This window comes from Colossoma macropomum, unplaced genomic scaffold (genome assembly GCF_904425465.1).
Source record: "Colossoma macropomum unplaced genomic scaffold, Colossoma_macropomum, whole genome shotgun sequence".
In the NCBI taxonomy this organism is placed as follows: Eukaryota; Metazoa; Chordata; class Actinopteri; order Characiformes; family Serrasalmidae; genus Colossoma; species Colossoma macropomum.
The window spans coordinates 27089615-27108767 of record NW_023494804.1 but is presented as its reverse complement, the minus strand read 5'-3'; the positions used below and the strand labels follow the sequence as shown (position 1 = coordinate 27108767).

Sequence of the window (19153 nt, the reverse complement as noted above, 5' to 3'; positions counted from 1 at the left end):
AAAAAAAGATATATATATTTACATATAACTGCTTAATCATGCCCTGCTTCTGCCCATTGACAGCTGGGATAGACTCCAGCATCCCACTGCGACCCAGAAGGATAAGCGGTTTAGATGATGTGTGTGTGTGTGTGTGTGTGTGTGTGTGTGCGCGCTTAATCAGCCTACAGTCATTTAGCTCCACCCATTCAGATCATAAGTGGTATTTCAGCCTGTATTGCTTTTTTGAATGAGGCACAATACAGGGCAATCAATCAGAACAGAGATTATTTACATATATCAGTCTTAACCCATCAAATGGCCAGAGTCCACCGGGGGGCTCAGTCAGTTTGGGCGGAAGTCCCTGTAGTTACTGAATAATAAACCTTCCTATGTAAAACATCTGGGATTTTAAGGGGTTAAAGGTAAATAAAACAGCCTGTTTAATTCTAAGCCAGTGTTTATAAACCCTGGTCTTGGAGGCCCATTGCCCTGCAATTTCACCGCTCCAAACACAACAGATCCACCTAATCAGCTCATTGCCAGCCCATTATTGAGTTAAAGTGGCTGTTTGTAAGCAGGAAAAGCACTAAAATGTGCAGGGCAGTGGGCTTTCAGGACCCGGCTTGAGAGAGACTGGGCTAAGGGATAAAGAAATGTGGGAAAATGCCATAGTAAAAGTGAATTATGATTGTTTTTGGTATATAAATCCACATAAACACCACATGGTTCTATATAAAACCATTTTGAAAAGGGTTCTGCTATTGTTACAGTGTCAAGCTTGTAACAATGGAAGAAACCTTTTTGGTGCTATGAAGAAGCACATACCACACATTCTCCATCAATCTGAAGAACCATTACACCATGCAAAGATCCATTTAAGCATGAAATGGATCTATGTAGAACTCATTACTCTAGATAGAACCATTGTCTTTACTAAAGAACCCTCAGGTCTGTAGACCTCAGGGAGCTAAATAAATGAAGAATGAAGTAGAAAATGCAATTCAATTCTAAATTTAATTACATTTAAAACAAATTAAAGTATGATACTTGTCATTATACAGAGGTCTGACTTTCTGTCTGATGGCTAAATCCCTTTGTGTTGTTTTTTACTGGTCAGTTAGGTCAATTCTACAGAATAAAGGTCAACATTTCTGAGCTCTAACCAAACTAATTAAAATGTTTAAGTTCCAAAGTGCCTAGTCTTATCATATGACTGCGCCAGTAACAGCCTATATTGTTGTGCAAAGTAGCTGCTCTGCTGTTCGGAGCATTAACCTGTGATATTACCCTATCAATCTGAATGGCTTGCCAGTTTCCACCTCCTGAGGGCAGAGGCCTTAATATTTTACCAAGCCATGATCCAATCTTCTCCCTCTGATTGTCCCTCAGTAACACAATCTGCGCAAAGTAACACCGTGCAAACTGCACTTGCTTTAGCACAACTGATGTTTTTGACACATTAGAGCACAAGCATCCAAGTGCTTTCATTTTCAAACGTGTTCATATTACACAATGTATCGTTACATGATAATAACGACAAACATCACGAAGGTGCTGGCGTCAACAGGAACCAACGTGTTTATTTGTTTGATTGGACAAGATCATCGTGAATGTTCATGAATAAGACGACTGGTTTATTCAATACAGCAACCATTCAGTTCTCTCACATCTGTCTCTGAGGCTTTCAGCTCAGAACCATGTCGTGTGCGCCCCCACGCACCCCCCTTCACCTGGGGAGAGGAGGGGTTACACACCAGATACATGGTCATCAAATAAGAACCAAGCCTTCACACATGCAAACAACGTTCGCAATTAAAACAGGAACATTCAACAGAATTTTGGCCATAACAATCAAAAGGAAAGCAACTCCCAATGCTTAAAAAAAGAAAACAGTAAAACAGGCGAATGGCTGATACAGTATTGTTTATAACGTCCCTTCAGGCTGTAATTTGCGCAAGACGAACAAGAATCCCCCGGACTAACATGCGATGCCGAACCACAGTCAATCACTCCCGTCTTCCCCCCCCACCACCAGAAGCTGAGGCAGCTCTTCCTTTCACGTCCATGTTTCGTGCTCGCACTTTCACTTCGAGCTCGTGTACTTCGTCACAGCCTTGGTGCCCTCGGAAACGGCGTGCTTCGCCAACTCTCCCGGCAAAAGCAGGCGCACGGCCGTCTGAATCTCTCGGGATGTGATGGTCGAGCGCTTGTTGTAGTGGGCAAGGCGAGAGGCTTCGCCAGCAATGCGCTCGAAGATGTCATTCACAAACGAATTCATAATGCCCATTGCCTTAGAGGAAATGCCAGTGTCCGGGTGGACTTGTTTCAACACTTTGTACACATAAATAGCGTAACTTTCTTTCCTGGTCTTGCGCCTTTTCTTATCTCCCTTCTTCTGCGTCTTGGTCACAGCCTTTTTGGAGCCCTTTTTAGGGGCAGGGGCAGATTTCGCAGGTTCAGGCATCTTTTATTGTCTGTCAGTCCAGCGAACGTCAGATCTCCCAGCTTCAGCTCTGTATACTTTTATGCGCTGTCCTCTGTCCTATATTTATAGAGTTCGCATGCAAATAAGAGTAAGGTCGGGCTGCGCGCTTATTGGCCGTCCCGCTCATGTCGTGCTATACACAGCGCGCTGCAATTGGTCGCCTCTAAGCGATTCCGTGCGTCCAATCGGTAGAGCCGTTGGGGTATAAATACCAAACCCTGCTGACATCATATGCTTAAACGTCTTTGGTCGCTGTTGACATTCTAAACAAAGCATTTCTCCTGTACGCCTTTAGCTTGTGGTGATTCAGACATGTCTGGAAGGGGGAAAACCGGAGGAAAGGCTCGGGCCAAAGCCAAGTCTCGTTCTTCCAGAGCCGGACTGCAGTTTCCAGTCGGTCGTGTCCACAGACTGTTACGCAAAGGGAACTACGCGGAGCGCGTAGGCGCGGGGGCTCCTGTGTATCTGGCCGCAGTGCTGGAGTATCTGACTGCTGAGATCCTCGAGCTGGCTGGAAACGCAGCGAGAGACAACAAGAAGACTAGGATCATCCCCCGCCACCTGCAACTCGCCGTCCGCAACGACGAGGAGCTCAATAAACTTTTAGGTGGTGTTACCATCGCGCAGGGTGGAGTGCTGCCAAACATCCAGGCTGTTCTCCTGCCCAAGAAAACCGAGAAGCCAGTCAAGAGCAAGTAATCGGCTTTTGTGACCGAGGACATTGACATAACGGCTCTGTAAGGAGCCACCATTTTGAGTCTGAGAAGTGTTTATTGTTCTTACTCTTACGTTGCATTGTGTTTGTTCTACGAAAACTAAAAGATGCTTCGTGTAAAACTTTGAATTTCTTTGCTGTTGTTGTTTCTTGGACGATTCCGTGTGTATTTGAGGGCAGAGAGCGACGAGGCTGACCACAGCAAGACGAGCACTAAAACCACCGCTGGCTAAAAATGGCCGAGGGACTCGCTAAACTTGCCGTTTAAAAACAAAAGAGGCACTCTCCTCGGCGGACTGGAGATCTAGTAGCCTGCACTCCTCATTGTTTATGGACCAATGCTGGTTACGTCGTGTTTGTCTCGAGCTGTTAATGACATATGAACCATGTTTTATTCTCTCAGCTGTTTTAACAGTTTGTTTCAATAAATGTTGAGCGCCTGAGTAAGGCACAAAGACACGCAGTGGATCAGTCTCTTTTTCAGAGCCGCAGAATAGCTAGCAGCTAAGCTGAGGGTAGCTTCTTACTCGATTTTCCCGTTCCACCTTAAATAGTGCAGCAGCTGCGTTGAGAATGTTACTGCTGCACCATTTTAAGGGGGAACGGAAAAGCTGGCCAATAAGAAGCCAACTTTAGGCTCGTAGAACAGCAGCTGTAAAGCCTTGTGGAGAAGTGTTTATGGTCATGGTAGGGCTCAGCCTTATTACAGTGTAATTACACAAGACTGTGCAGGTTTGTTAGCAGGCCAGACTATTCACTGCCCACATAACTCAGCAGAGTGTAAGGAGAAGGGTCTTATTTAACAATCCTTAAAAAAAAACAGAACTACATCACAAGTTTATACAATTTTATTGTACAAACAAAATGCATACATTAATAATTAATCATTGTAAAGAAAAATCAATGCATGTAGCATTCGTGTGTAATTCAGCCGACCTAATCACAAATAAAGTATTAGTTAAATAATATTCCTGTAGTTTACAATCCCTTACCAATTTGATAACGTGGTTGTTATAGTGTATTTACCATCACAGGGCATAAATAAAACAATACAAATCCTGCTGTACATCAGCAAAGAAACTGGACCATAACACAAAAAGATCAAGGTCATACTGGCCTGGTTTGTTCTATAATTATTTTTTGATAAATCAATAGGGAACAAAAACAGGCCAGCAATTTTACCCTCAAAACTTGTCTGTCTTTGCAGTTGGATTATAGCTTTTCTTCTATTTCTGGACCTCGCCGTAACCCTCTGTTTTCATGTCGTTCAATCCCAAATCCTCATTCTGCTCAAATGTTCTCGTGTACTTCTCAATCTTCATCTCAGGGTCAGGATCTGGAGCGTACACGTTCTACAGAGAACAAACGCCTCATATTAGCCTCATTCATAGACTAAAAAATTCTAATCTCATCAATGCTATACATTAGGCTAATTTCCATGTAAATAAACAAAGATCTTAAGAGTTAATTTACCTGCAGATAACTATTCCCTGCTGGATCATCCAGGATAATGTGGACATCCATTTCTCCTGCCATAATCTTCATTCATTTTCACACAGACATACAAGACACAGGAAAATTCTGACCATATGTCAAACCATGATTGATACTCAACAATCTTGAGGATGGGTTCTAATAGTATAAACTACTCTAGACCAGAGTTACTAAATCAGTGTGCAGTGAATATTATGGAAAATGCCTTTTCAGTAAGACAATTGTTCATGGCTAACCACTAGCTGTTACTGAGCTTGCACATCCTAAAAGTTTAAAAACAAAAGTTATCAAACCTTGTCGATCTTTTTTCCAAAGAGCTCCAGTTTCTCCGTTGTGTCGGTGGTGGAGCTGTCACCACAGATGAAGGGGTTTTTCATTACCACCTAAAATAATCATGCAAAAATAAGAATGAGGTCTTCATGTACAGTTGTATGCAAAAGTTTGGGAACCCTGTCAAATGACATGTTTTGATTTTCTAAGTGAAGATAATTGAACACATCCTCTACAGAGAACACACCTTCACATTTTAATGCATAATTACTACTTATTTGCTGAAATTCAGCACTAAAATTAGCAGTAAAACGCTATTTAAGTGTGTTCTCTGTAGAGGATATGAACTTGTTTTCACTTAGAAAACCAAGAAAACATGTAATTTGACTAGGAGTGTTCAAACTTGTGCAGTGACTGTAGCTGTAAACGAGTGAGCACACATTTGCTATGAACACTCACCAGTTCTTTGATATCCTTGAGGAGGCCTTCAAGAGTGGTGAACTTCCCTCCCAATGCTGCCATACCCAACTCAAACTCGAGCTCTGGAATCAGCACGCTACACGTCTCCGACTGTTTTAACACATATGCAAAAACATGCATCAGTTAAAAAAACGGATTGATTCACATGCACAACATGAAGTTCACAGGGCTTACCTCATGGTTTATTATTTAGTTATTAATCAGTAAGTACTACGCAACTAAACTACGCAACCAATGAAAACTGTTTCCCAGTCTAACCACTATTTGACCATTATCAGCATTACACATAAAAGCCCTGAAGACACAAGTAGGTTTAGTGATTGGTCTGGACCAAATTCCATGGTTATTTTTGCAATACCGTCACATGAATTGTGACCCTTGGTTCCGAACATCATAAAGAACACAAAGAATCTCTCAGTTGAGAGGTTTCTGTACAATTAACTATTTTACATCAAACATCTCTGAATTACTATTTACATCTAAATAAATATGCAGAAAATTAAGAAAAAAAACAAACAAAACAAAAAAAAACAGCGGAATTCCCATTCAACATATTCAAAGAAAAAGTACAAAATTGTAAGCAACTCATTGGTTTGATAGAACAAAGATATTTTACATAAAACACTCAGAAAGGTAGGAATACATGTTTTGTCTTTCGCAGCAAAATTTTATTTTCTTCTTGAAAATGACTATAGGTTAGTGAAGAGGCAGAGAAGCTTGTACGCAGAATACCTTCAGCAGATCTCGGGACATGTCTGAGACGTCTGTGAGGTGAAGAGTAATTCTGGTCCCCATCTCCTCTGTGGCGCCCCCCGATTTCACCTGTTTAGTTAACGGTAGTTGTGGACCATAAAATTACATGTAAAATAATCACCACACTTCTGTATTAAATACTAACAGTGCTTATAATACCCCACATTTCTATTACACCAAATAGTATACTAAAAATATACAGATTTGAAATACTACTCAGATGACCACAGACACAACAAAGCCAAGTAAAATTTTATTAAAATGTTCAATAACCTACACATTTATTCAAATATAATGATTGATTTTTAGAAGTTTTTTACACTGATAAGTCCATCAAATCATCGAATAATAAACTGATATTCAGCTGTCCTACTCCCACCAGTGTTACTGCTGCCATTTAAATTAAGAAACTAGAACACTGGCCGTCACCAAGATCTACTGCTAGGTTATATTTCCACCATTCTTCATATGCATTTTTACTGCTGATCATAATTAACAGGATATCCAGCCTTTGCTAAACATGTATTTTGGTGGTAAACTAATAAACCTACCCAAACTGATATTGCAGCACAGCCCCTGGGATCAGTTACTACAGCAGCACAGTTAGTGGACAGAGTAAGCGCAGCTTCAGTCCCCAGTTTGAATGGTTATGGGTCAGTGGTGTTTATGATCAAGCACTATTACATATACACTGATGAGCCAAAACATCATGAGCACTTATTAATAACGATTATCTCAATGGTGCATGTCAAAGACCGGGATACATCAGACAGTAAGCAAACAGTCTGTTCTTGTGGTCAACGTGTTTGATGCAGGAGAAATGGGCAGGTGTGAAGACCTGAGCAACTCTGACAAGGGCCAAATCGTTATGACCAGATGACTGAGTCAGAGCATCTCTGAAACAGCAAGAATTGTGGGGTGCTCCAGTTCAGCGGTGGTAAGCACCTACTGGCATTGGTCTGAAGAGGGACATACCATAAACCAAGGTTGAAGCGCAAGAGAAACAAAGACGATCTCATCCGGTCTGAACCGACTGCGGCACAAATCACAGAAGTCTTAGTGACGGTTATGAGAAGAACGTGTCACAACATACAGTGCGTTGCACCCTGCAATGTATGGGGCTGTAAAGCCAGAAACTGGCCAGTCCACCATCAAAACGGCCTACCCGGGGAAATGACGACGCCAGGATGCACTGGGCAATGTTTTTCTGGGAAACTCTGAGTCTGGGCATTCACGTGGACGACAATTTGACACGTGCCACCAACCTCAAGATCGTTGTGGACCAGGTACATCCCTTCATGGCAATGGTATTCCTTGATGGCAGTGGCACCCTGCTAAACTCCACATTGTTTGGAAATGGTTTGTAGAAACATAATGAAGATTTCAAGGTGTTACCCTGGCCTCTTAATCAACTCGATCAAGAATTTGTGGGATATGGTGGAACAAGAAATTCGATCTGTGGCAGCGCATCTTAACTTGACTTGAAGAGCTTGCAAAGTCAATGCCTGAGCTGTTTCGGCAGTTCACAGAGGGACAACGGCATATTATGCAAGTGCTCATAATGTTTTAGCTTATCCAGTACAATCAAATACAATCAGAGTACAAACTACAGAAGGGTCTGGAGGCTGAGGGTTCTGACCTCCCTAATGAAGACTTTAACCCTTCCCCAAAAGGAGGCTGGGAGGTGTTAGTAGGTTTAGTATTACATACTTAAGTATTGTGTCCCATATCAGAGGGACAGATTATAGAATTTCCAACACCACCTACAGCAGGTCATACCATCTTACATGATGATACTGCAAACTATAACTACCACTACCATGATCACTTGAATGTAGCCGAGCTACTTTTGTGATCGATCTAAGTGCTAACTGGCTAAACTTTCACTAACTGAAGACAGCACAACAGCTACTTCACAATGTCACTGTCAATTCACACTTTCAATACAATAATGCAGCAAACAGGAAATATGATTTCAGTGTATTAAAACAAAAATAAATGAACTTTTACTGAATGAATCACGGATTTATGTTTTGAAATCATATTAAAATCATGTATTACACTTTCCTACACTCAAACCCGGTAGGTCAATCAGATATGCCCAGTGGGTCTATAATACATAGAAGGAAACGTAACTATTTCTGACCTCATTAGTTCGATGTCCGCAGCTGTCACAGTTGGTGGCCATGATGATGACTTCTTTGAAATGTGGGATTTCTAAACAAATAGTAAAGGAGGAAATCTCAAAGACCATTAGCAAAATGCCAATAATGTTGTTGGGTTAGTATTTTAAGTATGCCATCATATTTTATGGTACATACAATAGAGTACAACAATACAGGCAGAAGCTTCTTTGCACTTTAGTAAGAAAACGCAGATGTGCTTTCAGGCTAGAAAGGATACGGACAAGTTTCATATTTGTTGAGGCCGGAGCATTGCACTCTGGGCAGTTGGTGTTGAACACAAGGACTTCGTTCCTCATTGTCTCCAGATCACTGCCAGGCTTTTCATCTGGCTCTGGCTCAGATTCCTGAACAGGAGCGTGGAGAGAAGCTTACACTTCGACAGGACTCAAAAACCAAAACCCCCAAATCTACAAAGAATTAAGATCACAGGAATTCTGGCCTCTCTCTCATGAGAGTACACATGTAAGGGAGAAATAAAAAAGCCTATTAATGCTTTGGAAAACACAACACAACCTAATCACAGCCATCAGTGAGAGAGATGGATCCAGAACCTGACAGTAACTAGGTTAAAGTGGCAGTTCCCAACCCAGGCTAACGGACAGCCAAGTCATTTCCAGGTCATGTTATATCTCAAACCAGTAAAGAAATAATAATAACAACAACAACAACAACAATGACTAATAAACAAATAGTCAATATACTGATTTATTCCCTTTAGAAGCTGGATGATAGTTTTGTTAAATACAAAATGGTTTATTTATAGCTGCATTCTTTCTGTACACTCATTAAAACAGAATTCCACCAATTTTTGAAACTGCCTTCATAATTAAATCATGATCCTGGTTCCCATCACCACCACTGAAAAGAAAATACAAGCTGGTAGGTTTCTTCACAACGCAGCATCTCATATCAAAACCCTCTGAATGACTTTGTGTATATATCCCAATTAAGGGAGAGCAATATACCAATATTTTATTGTTATCATGATAAATGATGTCACAACAGGCTGAATATCGTCAGTACATAAAGAACACTGACTAACTTTCATTTGTCATTCAAATAAAGCATAATTTGTCCTGTTTAATTTGATTTGATACAATCTACTTTGTAAAATGTTAAAATTAATCATATTTGTACATTTATTACTATTATTATTGTGTTTGTTTATATGTGGCACTACAGGCTCTATTTTGTCTGTTCCACCTTATTAAATCTCAGAAAAACTAATTATTGTGATGAATACTCTGTGTTGTGAAAATGTCTTGAACTATCATGGTATAATATTTATTGCCAACCCCTAATCTCAATGATTTCAATATGCAGAAATTTTGAAAAAATATATAAAAATAAATAAATAAAACAAAATAAACAAATCAGTGGAATTCCCCTTTAACCTCCCTACCAGGGACTCTCACCTGTATTCCAAGGGCCGCATTCTGTTCAGGTGTCCGTTTGTAATGAGTCACTGAGAGTGATTGGTCCTTCTGTGGTGCAAATGGATTCTCAACAAAACTGTTCCCTGAAGGATCGTCAATTATCTAGAATGACAGGTAACACAAAGAAAAAACAAAACAAAAACGCTCACACATACAACCTAAAACACCTTCTAGAGTTTAACATTTTTATTTAGTATTGACAGACATACCAGTGTGAATTCTTCCTCCACGTCTTTTAACTTTTTTAGTCTCTGAATAAATTGGTCTATTTTGTCTGCTACATCCGGATCAGTTGCCTGTGAAAAAAAGATAAAAAGTGAGGCCATTAGGGCAGCCTGGGCAATATTAAATAAAAGCTTGGATTTGGGTCCCACTATATTATTTTTTTCACAACATATGGGAACATCTTAACGTGCCCATATATTTCCCTACAAATCTATATTAATGCTGCATATTAATAAAATTGTAATAATAAATGATTATTAATAATAATAATAATAATAATAATAATAATTGATTGTAATTAATAAATTAAAAACAATTATATTGACATAAGACGACTTCTGTATCTGACTTAGACATTAAGTAGGAATGCACCAATATATAAATGGTGAGCCAGTCGGACATCCAGTATTTTTCATGCACATATTTGACAAATACACTAAAATGGACGCAATGCAAACATTTCAGTGCAGTAGCCCACTGTCACCTAAATGTTCTGCTCTTTCAGAGTACAATAAATACATCACTATCTGAAATATTCCCAGCATCATACAGATGGATAAATTTGACTAATTTTGTTAACATATATATCTGACGATAGAAGCATGATTACAGTATCATTGCGCATCTCCAATATTAAGCTTTCAATATTTTTTTACAAAACAGGTATTAGATCTGAGCTCAGTAAGAAAAAGAAGTACACACCCGTCTTATTGGTTGATCTTGTTCTAGTCCTGCTACTGCTCTGTCGAGGAGTCCCTCAATAGTGGACAGCGCTGAAAAAGAGGAATAAATACGTTAATTAACGCATCATCACTCTGCCAATAAATGTCTGCTACTACAGTAAAAAAAAACATGTCTGCTAATAAAGTAAAAGGCGTATTTCATTGCTACTCTCAATTAATCCATTTATTATAAATCATAAGGTACATTTGATGATCAGTCATTTAGGTTTGGCATTCAAATATTCATACTCACAGCCTTTCTGTGTGAATGCAGGGATTTCAAAGTCCAGCTCAGGGATTCTGGTAGTGGCACTGTCTGTCTTCACTACCTCACGGTTCATATCCTAAAAAACAAGAAAAAAAATAAACAAACAAACAAACAAACAAACAAACAAAGATCAGCAGACCATGGGCCTGGTCAGAAGTAACTTTCTATGAAGAGCTGTCAAACAATTGAAACGGACATTCCACTGATTTTTCACCAAGTATCTACAGAACTGAACTGTTGAGACATAAACAAAATTAGAGTAGGTTTATGTGAAATGTAGAGAAATGTACCAGGTTAGATTCCTTTACAACAGTGGTTATAGGAACCGTAGCCAAAACTACAGTATCTAAAACTACCAGTAAACCCACACGTCTTCTGAGTTTCTGTATGTAACGTACATAACAGTAAACCTGAAAAGATATGTATTATTTGGGTACTATTTTGCCTCCAAACTATCAATAAAATGACATCTCATGCATCAGGCAGCGTATTTGCCACCATTTCATGTAATAGTGATTATAGAGGCATTAAATGTTTTGAACATCTGGTTCCCATTACCACCACTGTGAACAATTTGACTCGATAAGTTTCTCTAGAACAGAGCATTTCACTTTAAAACCACCCTGAATAGTTTTGTTGACATCTTAATGATTCAATTCTACAGACATCTTGAAAAATCTGTGGAATTTCCCTTTATCTACAGTACGACACTTCAAATAAAGACACTTAATGGTTCAAAGATGACACTGCAGCGGTGCTACAGGAGTAAACAGTTATGCAGGGCAGCTGCCACTGGGGGCATGACCACCTGTTCTATATTGATGTAATTTCTCCCAAGGAAGCAGACAAATCCATGCATGCAACACCACATTGGGTTTTATGTACTATTAACTATATGATGGTACGTAAGAAACTCCTTATATCACCTGTTTGGACTTTATTCTGAGAGTATAGGAGACGCCCTGCTCTTGAATACGACCCGCAGACTGTATTTCTGTATTGGTCCAGTGGCAGTGATGACATGTAAAGGAACTGATGATGATTTCCCTGAAGAACGGGATTCTGGTTAATAGAAGACGCGTCTTTCCCTAAAGAAGGAAAGAAAGAAAAAAAGATATGTGAGCCAATTTTCGCGTCCCACCGTAAATGGTGCAGCAGTTACATTTTAACTGCTTGCACCATTTAAGGTGGAACGGAAAATTCGAACGAGAAGCGAACAGGACACCAACTTCAGCCTGGTTCACTTAACCCCAGTCCAGTCCAGAGATTCGACTATAAACATACATGTAACAGCCACAGTGATAAAAACAGCTGTCACTCACGTTCTCGTAACAGTTCATGCACAAACTCTCGACCTCGGTGGGCTGAGCATCTTCATCTTCGGCGTTAATCTCCTTAAACAGGCCGCCACGCACGCGCTCCTCACCGATCACTGACATTGTTCCCCGCAGCTCACAGGATGATGAAGTGCTCTAAATAAAACCAGCGCCTGGGACCGAGAGCTAAATGTGAACTGCAGCTCTGCTAGAAGCTAAAGATGTGCTAGAAACTTCTGGCTAATCACATGTGCGCGATACCGCACAGTCACTACCGGGGCGAAGTTAAAACTGTCTGCCAAAATAAAAGTCACCGGCTGGTGATACCAGAGCCGGTTTATGAGGAGCCTGGCCGCTTCCTATTCCCTCCGTTATATCAAAAACAGGACTGCTAAACAGCAGAGGGCGCCCGCGAGTGAGTCCTCAATGAATGGGAGTGAAAGGCGCTCAACGGCTAAACATGGAAAGTTAAAATAGTTTCTAATTCTAATTTAATTTTAGAAAGTAGAAGGATGTATTTCACTAAAAAAACAAAAAATTTTACCTGTATTTTTCTTTTTTTCTACAGCAAACGGGTTTTGGGCAGCAGGAGGCGGGCATTAGTGCTAGAGCGCGATGATTGATTGGCGAGCGGAGCAGCTCATTGGCTGTTCGCGCTCACTGACGTCATGGCCATACGTGAGGTGCCGTTTTAAACTCCTATAACTCGAGTTTAAAAGCTCTTAAAAATATAACAGCGGTGTTAAAATGTTTTATGATATTCAGTGTTCAGGATATGATTGTATTCTTTTACATTAAAAATGTTTAAGCATTTATAAACTATGATTTTGCTCAAATGCTCCATGTCAACCCATTCATTTTGAACTCACTCGGGAGCGCCCACTAGCGTTTGATTTCCTTATAGCAAATCAGAATCAGAATCAGAATCAGAATCAGAATCAAGTGCACAGTACCAGACAGACATTTACATGTAGTGAATAGAATAAAATAAATATAAAATATAACAAAATAAAATAAAATAAAATAAAACATGCATTCCTACCATCACTCACTCAAACACACACACACACACACACACAAACACGCACACACACACACACACACACAGTCATATCTGTAAACCTTACATTGTGCAAAGTATGGGTCTAAAGTTAAAGTGCTGAGTGCAGCAGCAGTTAAAGGGTGTATAGTGGCAGAGAAAGGGATCAGTGAGGTAACAGTCCGATAAGTGGGGTAATAAGGCAGGTAAGTAAGATTCTAGAATAAACACTGGTTTGAGGTGGCAGTTCCAGAGGACGGAGTTGAATTAGATACTATATACCAGTATTTATGCAGTGCAGTTTGAAGCTGGAATATTGTTCCAAATTATATTTGGCAGCAATTACAGGTCAAATCGATGCTGCCCACCAAAAAAAAGTATCTCGGTTTTTTGCGATTTTTGGTTTTCTGCATAATATAAGCTCAGCAGCTGTCCTTTACACTTTGTGAAAATTTAATGCGGATTGGACCAACAGAAATGTCCAAACTGCTTTGAACAAACGTTCTTTACGTTGACAGTAAAGAAGATTTTTGCCCTCTCCTGTAAAGTTTCTATTATGGAAGTAGTTGTTTTTCTTTGGACGGCGGCAATATATTTATGGTGAATAAAGACAGTTAAGGCGAGGGAAACTGTTGGTTGAGTTCAAATCAGTTTGAATCGCCATTCATTTCGCCAAATGAGAAATGTGTTAATTTTGTTAATCACTTAAGGCTGAGACTGTTGTTAAACTTCATGTTTTAACAATAGAAGAACAATAGCTACGGATATAATATCAGAATATATTGCTGATCCATAACAGTGAAGATCAAACGAGAACTGAACTACAAAACTCATGACTCAATGCTGGCGCCGCTTGTTGGGATGTGTGATGGTGGCGTCATCCGTTTGACAGACTTTGTAGTCCGTTCTTTCTTTCTGTCGTTCGCTATCAATTAATCACAAGGAACACTGTCGTAGTGTTATATATAACTAAATACAGGAGTGACACAGCACGTAATCACCCAGAAATTACTGTATGCTGTACAGCCTAATGCGCATTACCCAGAAATTAACCTCTAACCTGCGTTTTTTGAACAGCAGGTGGCGATCTGACGACTTTCTTTCACTCTCTAGCCCTCTGTAGTCCTGTCGTCGTGCTCTTATACCCATAGAAGGAACTCCGAGTCTGAAAGATATTTCTCTATGAGAAGAATGAATGGAGTGTTTGAAAATCTCCTCTGTCTCACCCTGTTATAATGAAAAATGTCCCAAATCTGATTTTTTTTGTTTTGTTCTGTGAATATTTTTCTGTCGAATATCTCTGCATCCTTTGAATCACCCAGTAGTTAAAGAGTCGAAATATGAATATTGCTACCTGTAAGCTAAAGTTATTGCGCTCTCAATTACGTCATTAGACTGGCAGCCTCCTCAAAAAACAAGAAGCTGGTGAATAAGAAGCTCAATTCAGCCTCGTAGTTTTAACACTGGTAGTGCTTTTTGATAAGGAGTTTTAGCCTATCAAATTATCCTACCTAGAGGTTTTATTTACGGGTATACCCAGAGGATCATTTTATACATTTCTCAGATTATATTCTTAAAAACATTGATTCAGACTTTTGAATCTTGTAAATAATCAATATTATATCTTTATTATCCCTATTGTAGTCAATGTTTTTAAATAATACAGGATGTCAAATAATATATATCATATATTTTATCAGTTACAACCTGAAAAGCCAGTGTTTTACTTCTACATCAAAAAGTTCATTTTGTGTTTTGATTTCTGAAGTTAATACATTCCACAACCGTATGCCTTTAACTGTAAACAAGGGCTGACCAAAGGTTGTTCTAATGCCCACAAGTGGTGGCCTGTTAATAAACTAAATAAACACAACAAATTACGTTTATGTTGTAACAGTATGACACTGCAGTTAATCATATAAATTGCATGAATAGGATGAAACCAACAGAGCTTCTAACAGCAGGCCGATGTGTACATCATGAAATTTATATACAATGTAAAGGCGTTTTCAAATTATGTCAAAAACTGTTGTTTTTTTTTTTTTTCAGACAGCAGTGATATATTGAGGTATTAGGAAGATGCTCTTATCCAGAGTGACTTACAATGATACATGAATGTAGAATTAGGAGTCTTTCCCAAAGACTCTTATTATACCACAGTGGCATTCCTTCCTGGACAGGGCAATGTTGTGATAGTGTTTGTTATCCAATCACTATCATTAATATAAACCTTAAAAGGGCAACTAATGATAGAGGTGTGTGGATTCAAGACACACTTAAATGTATAACAAGATGGGTGGATTTACTGGATTTACAAGAAGACAGCGAAAAACAGAAAAGTACTTTTTTTCTACATCACTCATACCTGATGACCCTTTGTAGCAAAATAAGGGTAAGCAGAAAATCAGAGCAATGGCCAAGATTTAATGGGTAACACTTCATTTTAAGGTCTACTTAAAAGTTTATTAATTATTAGGGTGGAATAAATAATGATTAATTAACAACTTACAATGTTTCCTTAGATTACAATATTTCATTGTACTTTGCAGAGTTCATGTCTATTCCTAACAGTTACATTGAAATATTATTTGTTAGCACTTACTTAGGCTGTGTTTATTAAGAATGCATACATTCTACTTTAGTTTTGTTCTTGCAAATTCATTAATCAATGTATTTTGTCATTTACACACTATTTGTAGAGAAGTTGTAAAGATGTGTAAGCCCCTCCTTTAACCATCACACAGATCATATGGCTGGCTTTAAGTCATTGCTACTCTTCTATGCTTGCAAATGAAACTTTACTGAAATTTTAAACATTTACTGGCATTTACTAACATGTTTGGTCATTGTGAATCCATATACTAATTGCATGTTCATATTCCTTGACTAACATGTTACAAAGAGATATTTCAAATCTTCTTGCAACTGAAAGATCACAATTAACTTTGAACTCATCGGTCAACGAACAGTTAATAACTAATTAAAACTATCCTATTAACACATACATACATGTACACCACATTTCCTCACCTGCTTATAAATAATATGGTCTATTTACTAGGGCATCATTAAGTGCTTGCTAATAGTTAATCATTAAGAAGCAGACCTTAAAATAAAGTGTTGTAATATATGAATGCATTATTATGACAGTAAAAATGTGGGTGAATTGTTGTTGCAGTAATCAAACCTGGCCTGTTAGTTAAAGAGACTTTTCAATAAAGCTCAACTGTGTAAGGTCTGTTACCCAGAAGGAACCTGGGTCCTTATTACAGAATCTTTCTAACTTTTTATCTTAACTTAAGATCTGACAGGTCAAGACATTTTTCTGACAGGTCAAGATATTTTTCACAAATTCGTATTACAGAGGCAAATCTTATATTGATTTGGGGGGGGGGGCAAGCACACTCCCTGGGTATAGGACCTACAATCCTGCAGTTTCGTGGTGCTAGGTCAAAAACTGTGGAACGAGAAGCATTTTATATTTTGAGCGCAGAATAATAATAAGAAGATTATAAAGAACAGTAAACAGCCAACTTAATAAATAAGGACAATGAACTCTTGCAGTTGCTTTTGTTTATTTTAAAGCATCAGGAGTTCTAGTTGGAACTGGACTATGAGTCCGCTTTTTCATTCTTGTCTTCGAACCAGCGCTCTTTCAGTTCCTCCTTCCTGCGGCGGTCTCCGCGGTGCACTTCTGTGTATTTGTCAGTGCCTTGCGCCTGTGTCAGTGACTCCACCGGTGTCCGATGCGGATCTCACTGAAATCTTCATTGACTGTCACCTTGGTCAGTCGCTGTCCGCGTGTTACCTTGGTCGATTTTAGCAGTTGCAGTCAGTGATTTGGCACCTACGTATACTCAGTTTCCCAGGGGGGAAGAGTTCACAGACATCAAAAGAGCATCTTTCCGGTCATCTCGGGTGCCGGGGCTGATTGGACTTGTCGATGGTTATTTGTTTCCAATTAAAGTCTGTCTCACACTTACAGAAGTGATCCCAGATCAGATAAACAGGAAAAAAGGACAACCCTGTTTTTGTAAAGTTGGGTGTGAGCCCTACAGTTAGAGGGGCATCAAGCCTCACTACGTCAGAACAGCAAACTACTGTCTGATACTTTTTGAGATATTTGCACTGAGCTGGTAATTTTATGGTATTTTAATATATAGTATTTTGAGACTTGCTGTTGCGCTGTTCAGTGATATTAGTTTTTTTATGTCTACATTTTGGAATGATATTTGCACTTCAGTGCCTATCTATAGTAGAGATTTTATTAAAGAGGGTTCATTGCTCGTTACAGGAAGACTGGTTGGTCTGGGTGTCCAGTTGTTGGCCTGGTAAAACGGGTAATATTCCTCCGCTGTAATTATAGCATTTTGATTTTTTTTCTCTTTCTTGTTCTTTGTGCTCTTGAAGTGTACAACTCCATCATTCAGATTTGTGCTGAGTTTATTTTTGGGATTCTGGTTTTATAATAGAACATGCAGTTAGTCTGTGGTATTTTGTTTGGTTTAGCAATTTAGATGTTTTTTTTTTCTTATTGAAGTGTTGCGCAATAGTTTTAGTTTAGTTAGTATTGGTTTATTTATATTTGCAGGTGTATTGATTTTGTACCCTTCTGAGCACTTTAAGAGCTAAACTGTGTTAACTCCGATTTCACATTGTAGCCCTTTATTGTTATTTTGAAAATATTGTGGAAGCTTTTCTTCTTTTTCACATTTTTGTTACTAAAAGTTATTAAATAAATTGTGAATATTGTGGAACCACTCTGTCTAACTCATTTATTTGAGTATTCCAGTGTGGGGCTTCCTACCCAGTAAAGCAGGGTGGCGTAGTCTGGGTATGCTGTGTAGGGTGTTGTATGGGAATTCCTTTTCTTGACACCTGTGTAGGTCTCACATGCCAGCAGTATTTACCGTTTTATCACACACTCTTATTGAATTACCAAAAATTGTGTAGTTATTATGAACATTTTCATTAAGCCGATGTATTGTAATACCCACCTTGAAACCACACATAATGAACTGCAAAGGGTAACGGTTTTAGGGTACGAATGAGGCAGCAAAAGCATTCCTTTCCCGCTCCTTCCCCCTTCAGACCCACTGGGCAAGCAAGCGGAGGACATATTTTACTGTTTTAGCAGGGGAAAATACTTTTGAGTTAAATATACTTCATGTAGTTATTCCAGGACATAGTGCTACATTAACATGATATAGCAACAGTCTAGCAAACCGTCAATAAAGACAATAAACTGTGTTATGTTAATGATTTGCGTTAGTGATGAAGAGGAGCAGGAGTGTAATGTGCTAGTGATGAAGATGAGGATCAGATATGCAGTGTGTTTGTGATGAACATGAACATTTTTATCTCTCTTTTACATTATCTCAGTGCCAAGATAGCAGGACTGGAGATTGTCTTAATTCTTTCTTCAATCACCCATTTATTACACATTCGCATGATTGCAATTATTTAAGCTGATAACAATTTTTTTGCTAACAGCAATCATTTTTCAGTTTTTCAGTATCACAGTTCTATGTTTGCATTGCAATAAACAGGTTGTAAATTTGGTGTGTTTCCATTAGTTTCATGTGGATGTAAACTGAAACTTGTGGGTGAAACCAGAAAGTGTTTGTACATTATAGGTCTTACAAAAACAACAAAAGATCTAATTTCTGACTGCTGCTATGACACACAGACAGAAGTGGCAAGTAATGTTTCTTTGAGCTCACGCTGTGTCTGTCATCATGTACAAGCTGTTAAGTATCGAAAGCTAGGAAGCAATAATGCT

General features: G+C 38.9%; 3 protein-coding genes across 3 annotated transcripts; 1 reads left to right on the top strand and 2 right to left on the bottom strand.

The window, feature by feature from the left end:
* Positions 1-1537: 1537 nt before the first annotated feature.
* Positions 1538-2501, bottom strand: LOC118824839 (histone H2B 3). Its single transcript, XM_036595271.1, has one exon. The coding sequence runs from the start codon at positions 2444-2446 to the stop codon at positions 2066-2068; it is 381 nt and encodes a 126-aa protein (XP_036451164.1). The 5' UTR covers positions 2447-2501; the 3' UTR covers positions 1538-2065.
* Positions 2502-2696: 195 nt separating this feature from the next.
* Positions 2697-3641, top strand: LOC118824436 (histone H2A). Its single transcript, XM_036594588.1, has one exon. The coding sequence runs from the start codon at positions 2780-2782 to the stop codon at positions 3164-3166; it is 387 nt and encodes a 128-aa protein (XP_036450481.1). The 5' UTR covers positions 2697-2779; the 3' UTR covers positions 3167-3641.
* Positions 3642-4015: 374 nt separating this feature from the next.
* On the bottom strand, positions 4016-12608 carry zpr1 (ZPR1 zinc finger). The gene is made up of 13 exons (XM_036594587.1): positions 12339-12608; positions 11943-12104; positions 11002-11092; positions 10729-10799; positions 10011-10097; positions 9781-9903; positions 8583-8709; positions 8326-8396; positions 6159-6248; positions 5406-5516; positions 4970-5059; positions 4656-4721; positions 4016-4534 (listed from the first exon to the last, which is right to left on the bottom strand). The coding sequence occupies exons 1-13, from the start codon at positions 12453-12455 to the stop codon at positions 4409-4411; spliced, it is 1332 nt and encodes a 443-aa protein (XP_036450480.1). The 5' UTR covers positions 12456-12608; the 3' UTR covers positions 4016-4408.
* Positions 12609-19153: the final 6545 nt, after the last annotated feature.

Coding starts and splice junctions, on each gene's coding strand:
- LOC118824839 (XM_036595271.1), bottom strand. CDS start 2,446: ATGCCTGAACCTGCGAAATCTGCCCCTGCCCCTAAAAAGGGCTCCAAA.
- LOC118824436 (XM_036594588.1), top strand. CDS start 2,780: ATGTCTGGAAGGGGGAAAACCGGAGGAAAGGCTCGGGCCAAAGCCAAG.
- zpr1 (XM_036594587.1), bottom strand. CDS start 12,455: ATGTCAGTGATCGGTGAGGAGCGCGTGCGTGGCGGCCTGTTTAAGGAG. Junction 10,098..10,728: donor AAGATCAACCAATAAGACGG/GTGTGTACTTCT, acceptor TTTTTTTCACAG/GCAACTGATCCGGATGTAGC. Junction 9,904..10,010: donor TGGAGGAAGAATTCACACTG/GTATGTCTGTCA, acceptor CTGTCATTCTAG/ATAATTGACGATCCTTCAGG.